This window comes from Mastigoproctus giganteus, chromosome 1 (assembly GCF_048544385.1).
Source record: "Mastigoproctus giganteus isolate SK-2022 chromosome 1, ASM4854438v1, whole genome shotgun sequence".
In the NCBI taxonomy this organism is placed as follows: Eukaryota; Metazoa; Arthropoda; class Arachnida; order Uropygi; family Thelyphonidae; genus Mastigoproctus; species Mastigoproctus giganteus.
This window is the reverse complement of record NC_143575.1, coordinates 85,247,055-85,259,068: the sequence shown is the minus strand read 5'-3', so window position 1 is coordinate 85,259,068 and position 12,014 is coordinate 85,247,055. Positions and strand designations below refer to the sequence as shown.

At 37.6% G+C, this 12,014-nt stretch overlaps 1 protein-coding gene across 2 annotated transcripts in view; it reads right to left on the bottom strand.

The window, feature by feature from the left end:
* Positions 1-9,366, bottom strand: part of LOC150090959 (coenzyme Q-binding protein COQ10 homolog B, mitochondrial) — a 72,070-nt gene extending 62,704 nt beyond the window's left edge. For both annotated transcript variants that reach the window (XM_090373620.1, XM_090373612.1), the window contains exons 1-2: positions 9,241-9,366; positions 3,709-3,891 (exon numbers count right to left, since the gene is read on the bottom strand). In XM_090373620.1, coding sequence (XP_090229746.1) covers positions 3,709-3,891; positions 9,241-9,350 — 293 coding nt within the window. In that variant the 5' untranslated portion in view covers positions 9,351-9,366. The remainder of the gene's footprint in view (positions 1-3,708; positions 3,892-9,240) is intronic.
* Between the last annotated feature and the right edge of the window lie 2,648 nt (positions 9,367-12,014).

Genomic DNA, 12,014 nt, shown 5'->3' with positions numbered 1-12,014 from the left:
TCTTTTTGAAAGAATAATACAGTATACATTCTACATCTATTTTATGTTATCACTTAATTTTATGCATTTCATCAACTTGCGGGTCTCAATTCCACGGAATCTTTTGTAAGACAAAATCGAACAACAATGGCTAAAGGATGTGGCATACTCCACTGATTTCCAAAGCTATTTTCATGCTACTGAAAATACCACTGGGAGCTGAGATATCAAAAATGCAGATCTATGTATGCATTTGTGAAAAGGCTAAAGAGAATGGGAAAACAAGGAAGGCCTGAAGATAGAGTGCAACAGGAGTAACTTGGGTTGGAGGTTGAGAAGATGAAAGAAGATATTTGTTGACATTGGACTTGAACTTCTGTATACTGTAATTTTCAGGAAATATGTATGAAGGAGGATTGTTCCAGAAAATAGCGTTTAATGAATAAATGAGGAAGATGAAAAGTTGGTTCTGTGAGTTTGAAGTTGGACAGTAAATGGATGTTGGCTGGTGGCAGCATGTGTTAGGACTGTTTTGAAGGAGAGAGCAGCAATTATAGAGGCCAATTCAGAAGAACAGTGCCTATGGAAATAGCTGTAGAAAAGACATGCAGCAGAAACAGTATGTCTATGAGACAGCGAGAGAGACTGTTAGAGATGAATCATTAATTAACCTAACTGCCCTCTTCTGAATTGAATCAAGAAGCCTGAGAGAGGTTTTGAGAGAGGTTTGTGGGAACAATATTCCATGGTAGGGCGGATTTGCGATTTATACAGAGTGAACAGCTATTTGGAAAAAACGTAACGCAGAGAGCAAAAGAGAAAACCAAGTTTTTTAGATGCAGAAGAAGCAATATTTGTAATGTGCTTGTGCCAAGAGACAGAAGTCAGGGTAATTCCCAAAAGAGATATATCATTTTGCCTAGAAATCAGAGTGTCATCAAAGATAAGCATAGGAGCAGAAGAATCCTTTTTGCGAGATACAGACAAGACTGAGTTTTAGAAGGATTGAAATCAACTAAGTTGTATTTGCCCCACTGGAGAATTACTTGGAGATTGGCATTTATGGAATTGGTAGCAGATTTTTGAGAAGTTGAAGCTGATTGAGCAGGACAAGGTTTCTCAAAATGGAAGTTGAATGCAATGTGCTATCATCGGCAAAACTATGGATAGGATTTCCAGTCAATGGATGAAGGTCATTAATATACAAGAAGAAAAGAGTGAGGGAAAGAACTGAACCTTGGGGGACACCAGCATTAGTGGAGAAGTTAGAAGACAGAGAGCCATCTACCATCACCCTCAGTCGGTAATCAGAGAGAAAACTAGATAATCAATTCAAAAAACAGTTGGCAAACCATAAGATAGAAGCATGTTTAGAAGACCTTTATGCCAAACATGATCGAAAGCCTTTGAGATATCAAGAGCAACTGCTTGTGTTTCACCAAACTTTTCCATTGAATTAGTCCATAAATGGGTAACATAAGCCAGAATATCACCAGTGAATTGACACTGATGATCGTTGATCAGATGGAAGGTTTCTAGGTAGTTTAAGAGTTGACGGTTAATTGATTTCTCCCTTACTTTAGAAAGAGTAGAAGTAATTGCAATGGGATGATAATTGGATAGGAGGGATTTGTCACCTTTTTTTTTAGGAACTGGCTGGATATGAGCAAATTTTCAAGCAGAAGGAAAAAACTTTTGGAATAAGAAAGTGAAAAAAGGCGGCAAAGAACAGGAGTAAGTTCAGGAGCACAGGTTTTCAGAATAAGTGAAGAAATACCATCGGGACCTGGAGCTTTCTTATCATCAAGACTCGTCAAAATCATTCTGGCATCCTTTTGACGGAAGACCACAGGAGGCAATGAATGGAGCGTGTTGGGAATGGAGGGAAGTGTTTTACCAAGATCATTAATACATGAGTTGGAAGAAATATGGGATGCTAGCAGGTCAGCTTTATCCTTGGCTGAAGTGACAACAGAACCATCTGGTTTGGACAGAGGTGGGAGCAGAGATGGGCAAAAGTTGCAGACAGTAGCTTTTCCAAGAGACCAGAATGCTAGGCTACCATTAGGGCAAGAAGCAAGTATTCTACTCTTAGCCTATTCAAACTCTAGTTTGGACTGATTAATAACTGCTTTACAATTGTTGGAGCTTTGGTGTACGCAGAAAATGAAACTGAAGAATTAGAAACAAGCCAATTACGATATGCAACGTTCTTCTCTTGAACTGGCTTAGCACATTTATTGGAAAGCCAAGGTTTAGATAAAGGACGAGATTTTAAAGTGGAGTATGGGACAAAGGATTCCATTCCTGCAGGAATAATTTCACTGAAACGATCTGAGCAAACATTGACATCAGAAGTTTTGAAACAGTAATCCAACCAAGGAAAATAAGAAAAGAAATCTCGCAGGTCATCTCATTTTTCATTCTTGTAATGCCAAACAATACGAGGTTGGGAATAGCCATGAGATTAAGGCTCCATTGGAGAAGAGAATCACCAAGTTATGATCTGAGGTGCCTAAAGGACCTCTCATTTCAACTGTGTACTTAGAAGGGTTGTTTGTGAGAAAAAGATCAAGCGTGTTGGCTGTATGGTTAGGATTGTCTGGTATTCTTGTAGGTAAATGAACAATCTGAGCAAGGTCATCGGTAATTGCAAAAGCCTCAGCATCTTGACCAGCTGGGTTGGTGTGACTAGAAAACTGAAGCCAGCTGGAGTTGTGAACATTAAAATCACCAAGGAAAATTACCTCACTGTTTGGAAAGTTGGACTTGAGAAAGTCAAGTTGCAAAGAGAGGAAGTCAAAGAGCTCCAAGTGATTAGTGGAGTTGGGAGAACGGTAAAGACAACAGATGAATTTGACACAATGAAGTAGAGAGATTTTAAGCCAGAGAAGATCAAAAAGAGGAGATTCCAAATTACCAAGTCTCTGACAGGGTATATATTGGAACGGACATATGCACAAGTATACCACCTTTGAGGCGAAAGGAATTGTACAGCGAATAATTTGGGCAACTGAGATGAGCAGTAGTTGAATCAACCGATAACTGAGATTTTGTCAGAAAAAGTAAATGGGATCTGGCAGACTGCAAGTGGAAATGGACATTGTTGAGATTAGAACTGAGGCCACGTATATTTGTGAAATGAATTAGGAAGTGTTGTATGGTCACTTGAGTATTCTAACAAAATATTAAAGAAAATCTAGACTAGAATTAAAGAAAATCTTTTAATGAAGTAGGCATGGATGCGTTACAACTGTAAGGACATACAAGCTTAAATCTTTTACGTTTTAAATCTAAATTGTTTTAGATGAAAAAATTCATTTCTGACTCATACCACAGTAATTTTGGGATGAACTATAAACAAAATTATAGCTCATTCACCTTCTTGGCACAATCAAAACAAAAGTTGGCTACACTACAAACTATATCAAATAACCTAAAAAAATAAAGATGCCCACTCATATAAATTACAACTAGGCTAGCCTAGTTGTCACTTCTCAATTCTTATCTGCACTGTATTCTTGGAGGTAAGAACAACTTTCATCCAACCACTGTTAGTAGTTAAACGTCTGATTTTTTTTGGCTTGGTTTGAGATTTTATGGTACAAAATACCAACAAAGGCCATACCTATAGCACATTCACATTTATGTTTAATACAAACACAAAGTTTCAGTTTGTTAATTGCAACATAAAAAACTGAATGAAAAAAATCAAATGAAAATAGCTACCCTATAATTCGTCGTTCTGAATATTCTTTGTGTCTTCCAGAAGAACTACCAGGCAGGTTAAAGAAAGAGCGTAATGTTCCTATCTGGGAGTGGCATATAGGTCCAGGATATGTTTTCTGCAAGCAGCTCTTCTTTCCTGTGCCCACTGATTGTGTGTGACTTGATACTAATCTTGACTGATAACTGAGTAAGAAAACAAAAGAAAAAAAAATAATGTGCATGTAATTCAGCAGCTCATTCACATATATGATGCAACACAGCCAAATGAATAAAGCAGAGTTTAATCACAATTATAACTGTGTAATCATATTAGGTGGAAAAATAATCATAAGATTATAAGCTAAAAAGGAGTTACGTATAAATTATACAGAGGAAAACAATACATTATGTATACACTGTCCAGTCAAAACACTATTGACCATCCCTGTGTTTAAGCAATTGGGCATTCCTTTTTGCCTGGTGGCATATGCTGGGGTGAGAACCAGTAAATGTGATACTGCAGGTTTGTAGTATGAGGTCCATACGAAGTACTTGATCGACATGGGCAAGAGACATGATCTGACAGACGTAAAAAGATGATCATCAGGTAACAGTTGAAGAGTGCAGCAGTTGTTTCACAGTATTATGGAAACTGAATTCTGTATGTGGAGTTCTGCAGTTAAGTGTTCCAAGAGTGGATGGGCAGCGGACAGAGCAGCAGTTGGTGGCAGGTACTCATGCCTCATTGACAGTTGCAGTGAATGTAGACAGTCCTATCTAGTGCAAGCTGATAGATGGAAAATGGTGGAATGGCTGACCATGGACTTTAACCAGGGATAACCAGCAGTGTTTCCAAGATCACTATCTAATGAACCCTCTTCTGTATGGGCTTCCAGAGCAGGTACTCACGTTTAAGGCCACCCATTGTCAATGCTTAAAGTTCACATCTGAATAGCATCATTGGAACACTGACAACTGGAAGAGTTGCTTTTTACGAAGACTCCTGTTTTGCCATGTGGACCATAGATGGAGGGTGCAGAAAACTGTGGGAGGGATCACTCCAATGTCTAACAGAAATAGGGAAAGTGGCAGCAGTGTTTTGGCATGAGGGATGGTTTCTGTTTTTTGGAATTCTCATACCCCTAGACCATACTGTGAATGCTAAACACTACCTATCCATTGTGGCTGATCAGATACACCCCTTCATGATAACTGTCTTCCCAAATGGCACAGGTGTGTTCCTGTAGGATAATGTGCCCTGCTACATTGCTAGTATTGTGTGAGAGTGCATCATGAAACACAAAAGTGACTTCCAGGTGCTACTTTGGCTGCCGAATTTTCCGAACATGAATCCCATAGAACATCTCTGGGATTATGTGGATCAACAGATCCAAGTTTTTGGATCTTATATAGACTATCGCAGATCTTGGGATGCAATCCTGGCAACACAGTACAACATACCTCTACCTCCTGCTACATTCAGAGGCATTAGAGAGTCCATGCCTTGCAACAGGGTGGCAATACCGGCATCAAGCCAAGGACATACCCACCAATGTTTGCACTTGTGCACTTCATAATTACTGGTACTGACTTATAACGTGTTCCAAATCCAGTTATTTGACATTTCATATTATATAATATTCCAAAATTACTGAAATTCAAATAATTAAGAGTTTTTTTTAACGTGGCACTGGTAATGTGCTACTGTACAATAAAACAAAATTTTGATCTATGTGGTCGCCATACAGCACAGATTACTATACTATACTTTTTTTTCTTTTTGTGGTTCATACTTCATAAATAAGTTTCTTGAGTTTAGTACAGTACATTTTTTCTTAGTATTCTTTGCATGAACTGAAATTTTATATCTAGCTTCATATAACTAATTTACAGCATGGAAATTACAAATTGTTTGATTGTTCAAGTGAAACCAGAACACTTATTATTGTTATTAGCCATAGGGTGCAAGGAAGCCTGAGGCTTATGCTTCATCAGCCAAAAAAAATTTAGTTACCCTGAGAGAGAGAGAGAGAGAGAGAGAGAGAGAGAGAGAGAGAGAGAGACAAAAGTAGAAGGGAAGAGAATCACCAAGAAAGAAGAATGATGATATCTAGCCCATACTTCAGATGTGAACTTGTTTATCAACCACCAAAACTTACAGAATGGATAATATTGTTCTTATTGCTACTGAATTTTGCACAACGGTTATGTTTCTCAATTAAAGAGTGAGTCAGTGTGTCGATAAACAGTGGAGGTAGTCATATGTTTGCTGCAGTGGCCAGTTTGCAAGTCATTTCCAGTTTTATTTGCTGTACATAGCGGAATACCACTACAGTGCTGCACTTGTTGAAAACACACAAATCCATTTTTTGGATTTGTGTGTTTTATAGCTGTCCCTTAATCACATCTAAGAAAAGATATGGTGACAGCAATTCCTGAGAGAAATGAAATAAAGCCTCTTGCTCTTAAAATTAACCTTGCAACAGGCATATAATTGCTGTTACATTAGGGAACACATCATCCCCCAAAGTGCTTTTTTTTAAAACATTTTATTAGCAAGAAATAATTCAAATTTGTTCACCTTTTTGATTCCCCCTGCATTTTCAATTTATTATGAATGCAACTAAAAATAATCCATTTTTTATATTGAAAACATATTTAATTTTTTTTAATAAAATCCTTGGGGAATGCACATTTGTTCTTGTTTAAACTTGCCTTTTTTTTTGGGCATGGCATAATTTGCTGCTATGGGAAAAACACATTGCTAAGACTTGTGCTGCTAAGAACATCGGAAAGCAGAGTCATAGGCACTCAAGTTGTTTATGCCAAAACTTCTTGTTTTCACAAGTGACAATGAAACTCCCATGTTCTTTGGTACTGGTGCTTGAATTGTTTACGCAAGCTGGCATGTGTCAATAATTTAAGCTGCTCCTAAAGCACATTACAATAGAGCACTGGTAAAAATCACCAGAAAAACCTCCCTAATTTTAAATTCACATTTTTAACGATTGTATACAATTAGGTTTAATGAAAACATGTCCTTTTATTTGTTTAAAACTTCATTAACAAAACAATTAATGATGTACATTGAAAAGAAACAATAATGAGGAATACTAAATTTGACATTGATTTTAATCCGGTAGATTAATTTTTTATTTTTATTTAATAGCTGCCTTAACACTTTTTGGATGTACAAGCCATTCCAAGGTTAAATTAAACAATCAATATAATCATTCAGAAGCTGACCAGACTAATCAAAAACCATTCAAATATTGAATGTGCTCTGTACAATGCTGATGACAATTCTTCGAGGCAAAAGATTAAAGGTGCAGCAGTTACAAAAACAATTACAGTCTGCAAGGGAAACACTCCTTGTAATTTGAATAGTGGATCAAACTCAGTGACATAAACCTATTAGTCTAGCCATAACACAGGCTGAAGTACAAGTCTTTGTGGACACTAAGAAATGAGATGGTATGGACTCCAAAGGTGAACTATTTAGTGTAAGCATATATATTAATTCATGCATTTTAAAGTGAGTAAACTTGCACAATATTAAAGTGACAAGTGCAGCTGAGAGGTGACGTGGTGCCTGCTGAAGAGGTGAAGTCATGCACTCATGACTTTAAATTGAAAACCATGCTAGTTTACCATTCCAAAACCACAGGGTGCTAAAGGGCATCATGAGTACTACCCTTCTCATGATTCAAGTCTCTTATCACCTTGTTAATAAGCAATTTGTTTCAGTAAATCCCACGTGTTGTTGTAATATGGTTTCAGGAGCATCAGCAACTAATGCAATATTGCTCTGTATATAGTTTTCTGTGTGTTCTGCAATGTGTTCTGCAATTGATTGCTTGCATGTGTTCTGCAATTGATTGCTTGCTCGATGAAAAATCCAAGTTTACAGAAGAAATAAAACCATGTACTACTAACTAACTTAGCCACTTTGTGAAAAAGCCCCACAAAAATTCACATTGTCAATGGGACTTGAACTCAGGACTTTTCCACCTGACCTTGGGAAGAGCAATTCTACCAAATGTGCTAACCAAAAGGGCGAATCCCACATATAGTTGAGAGTACCTTCATATTCATTAGTTCAAAATTCTATATGGTGTTATAAAGATCACATTACAAATCATCTTGTTTCCAAAGTAAGGTTTCATAATACGATATTATCTGCTTATTAAAAGAGACAATCAAATATGTGCAAAAGAAGGTTAAAAGATGATCCACTATTCCTAAAATGGGTAGTAAAAAGTGCAGCCATTATAAACCCACTGCAGGATGGAAGCCTCTTCAACAATTCGTGCTGAGGGAAATGGACCATAATCTGCCAAGCTGGTCCAGTGCGGGTTGGCAGATCAACCTTATTCAGAAGTCAGGGGTTTGAAACCCGGTCTACTCAAAGAGCGTGTGCTACTGCACCCCTGCTCCTGACCACTCGGCTACAGAGGCCTTTAACCTTCTTTATACATTCTTTTCAAATCATAAATCAAACTGCTAATCTGGAATCGCTAATAAGCATGGATAATTAGTAGGATATTTGCATTATATGATTACCTAATGTCAGTATTTGCATTAAGTCAACCATAAACTACATGGATATTCCCCAAATTTATCTATTTAATACTATGAAGTTATTTCAAAAGTTTACCAAAGCAAGTCATCAGTATAAATTTAGCACACTCAATCATGAAACACACTATGAGGCTGGCTGCCAGATTATAGTATGAGATACTGCTCTCACCAAGTTGATGGTGTTGTATTGGCTATTAAAAAAAAAAGAAAGGTAAAAGAAGCAAAAAGAAAGTATAAAGATGAATGATGCAGTGTACTTGCTGTAATTAAAACAAATATTTCTTATTGTTTAATAAGGAAATTTAACATAAGCTTTTTTGTCTTACAGATTTGAAGTTGCAGTATGATTCTAATAAAATATTTGTTGTTAAAATATTTTCATATTGCAGTAAATTTTTCTGCCAGTTGTTCATAATACGTTACAAATGAACAATTTTATACCATTAGTGTACTGAATTCTCCCCAAATAAAACTCCCATCTCCTTTTCTCAAAAGAAAATAAATTCCCTCCAGTGGGTAATCCGGTAGCCAAATGACGGCCCTACAAATGCTTGTGCGAGTTTTCACACAAAAGTTTAATTAAAGTTTTTAAATCGGCATTCCCATATATTTGAGTTTATTTAGGTCCTAATATTTTCATTTATACTAATGCAAAAATAAAAGTATTTCTGAACATAAACATGGAACGCCCTTCATATGCCTTAACGGATCACTGGAACATTTTCTTCTAGCTCGCTGTATACTAAATGAGAGAGTATTGGAATAAATACAAGACATAACAGTAGGTATACCTAAGCTAATTAAAATCTCCTCCAAATAAATGCGAGTTAATTTTATACCCAAAGAACTATGCCGCCTTTAATAACACCGGCAGATGACACTAACCGATACATACTTTTCACCATTTTTTCCCTAAATGCATTGGGAATAAAAAAATATATACAGTGTATATATATTATATAATGTCCTTACCAGAGTATAATCTGACAGGATTTAACGTTAAAATACTCAGCATAAGACTGATGAACACATCTCACTAACTTATACATTCCCATCAAAGAACTACGCTTAACTACCGCCATTCAGCTGAACTGGTCAGCTGAAAAAGAATTAAGCACCAGTTTACCTAAAGAGGGCCGGCTGATATTCATTGAAGAAGGCATTAATATTTAAATTTCGTTTCAGAAAATTTAAAGAACCGTTGTTATGATATTTGAGCTCATATGAACCGATTTTATTAAATAATTTCTATGGTCATGTGCAAAAGTTAAGAAAGTTACATGATTTTCAGTTCAAAATAAAATGCATGTGCAAAACTGGAACGTACGTCATATATAAATTTTCATACGCTCTTTCAGAGGACCGTGCGGTAAGTCCCAAAGCAATTAAGGCTATGTGATGTGCCATATATTGTGTATATAAATTGTTTGTATTCTGTGGTCGATTTGCCTGTCGAAAAACTCAAGTTTCCGGGGGAAAAAAAAAAAAATAAAGAAAAGAAAAACCATTCAACCCTCGCCAGAAACCGACTAACTCAACTATGTTGTGAAAAAATACTATAAAAATTCGCGTCATTGACGGGATTCGAACTCAGGCCGTTTTAATCCAGTGTGGGCGATTACATTCACAGTGCTACCAGCAAGGGATATCCTCTCAGAAATCGTTCAGGTTGCTTCTTTCAGGAATTAAAAAGACCCACAAGATATAAAATTCACATCTATTCTATAAATAAGCTGAAATGGCATTTTTTGCTTTTATTTTTGCTGTCTGAGACAACATACCCGTTTGGCGCCTCCGTAGCCAGGTGGGAAGGAGCAGCAGTGCATAGCACACGCTTCTTGATTAGACCGGGGTTCGAGCCCGTCACCACCAAATACGGAGAATGCGGAAAGGTCAGGGAATGACCACCGCATATCCCGGAGCAATATGGCCTTAGTTGCTAATGCTCCTAAAAACCAAATAACAAACAAACAAACAAACAACATACCCGACAAGTTTTCTTTTATAGAACTGTACAACTGTATATTAGAACTGTGTCTTACAATTCTTCTCAGATACAGCAGAATGATTACATAATGAGAGCCAGGATGAGGGTGTAGGGACAAAGGCTCAGGATTGAGCAAAAGGATTCAGGAATTTATTGGTGCAATCCATATTATGTTAGTGTTGGGAGGAGCTTTAGTTTTTTAGCTGCCTCGGGTGCAGGATGGAGCACCTTTGAAGTGCCTTGGGTTAAGAAGTGTCTCATGCAGGCTCTGCATACGGGGCAATTATTTCTCAGAATGGCTTGCTCTAGCTGGTGCATGGAAGCTCTTTTAAGTAAAGATGAGACTCACATGAATAAAGCAGCTGCTAGTCCTTAAATTAGACTATAAGGATTCAGGGGAACTTCAATTTGGGAGAGGATAGAAGAGTCGCTGACGAGATCAAAGCTGAAATGAGGCATTTCTCCACCGAGGCAGTTACTTGGAAGAGTGTCACCATCTTCCTCCACAATTAACTCGGTTCAAATCCATAAATGACTGTCTGAATAACGAATCTCTGAATTGTCTTTGGTCTCAGGTGAGGACAGCACGTCCTTTTCCTTTCGAAAACTTGGTTTTTCGTCCAGCAATACGGACAAAATGTAATGCACGTGGGTGGATGAGGTTCTTCTCGGGTAACCCTAATATGATACTGTTTTCTCACAACTATCATTACGAACACACCATTAAATTTCAAACAATTTTGCCCCTTCCAGACTGAGGCAGATTCTCTGGTCATAATATTCATCCGACCTGTGAGAAGGATAAAAGTTAATGGCATGAATCAAGATTCACACACTACTGTACTTTGAGATCAAACATCAATTTGGAAAATTCCGGTGGAAAGCACTACTATAAGTGACTACATGGAATTATTACGGGTCAGAGCTATCACTAAGAATTTTGCCACCCTAGGCAAGGAACGAATTGTCGCTAGTTGGGGAATGAAAAACCACTTTGAAAATAAAGAGGACGCTTGTATTGAATCACTCACACATAAACTGCTCGACAAAATTAACAGAACACCTAGAAAACGTGACGTAACTTGTGGAGCTTGGGATGAAGCGGGACAAAATTTGATAGTGTGGTGTACCATAAGAATAATGTAAAACCGTATATTAGAACTGTGTCTTACAATTCTGCTCAGATACAGCAGAATGATTACATAATGAGAGCCAGGATGAGGGTGTAGGGACAAAGGCAACTATCTTGGACTCAGGATTGAGCATAAAGAGACATGGAAACTTTGGACAGGTATCAGGAGCATTTATAAGGTTGTATAAGAATTACCAAAAAGGTCTTAACATTACAGAAGTCGATACAAGATGCTCGAAAATATCGCCAGATGATATCAGTAGGGGATATTATTATAATTAGCCATATGGTACAAAGAAGCCTGAGGCTTTTGCGACACCAGACAAAAAAAAAAAAAAAAAAAAAATCTGAGTTGGAGAGAGAGAGAGAGAGAGAGAGAGAGAGAGAGAGAGAGAGAGAAATCACCAAGAAACAGAAGAATGAAGATATCCAGTCACGACGCTGGGTATATGATCGCCTCTAACAGCTAAACAGGCCTGATGACAGCAATGAACCATGGTCGATATAAGGGCGTCATAAGATTCTGTGGCAGCAAACCCCGTTCTTCCACAAGCGCAGAACTCAGCTCGCCAAGTGACCCAGGAGTAGCTGTCGGTGTGCAAATGCGACGCCCAAGGGCGTACACAC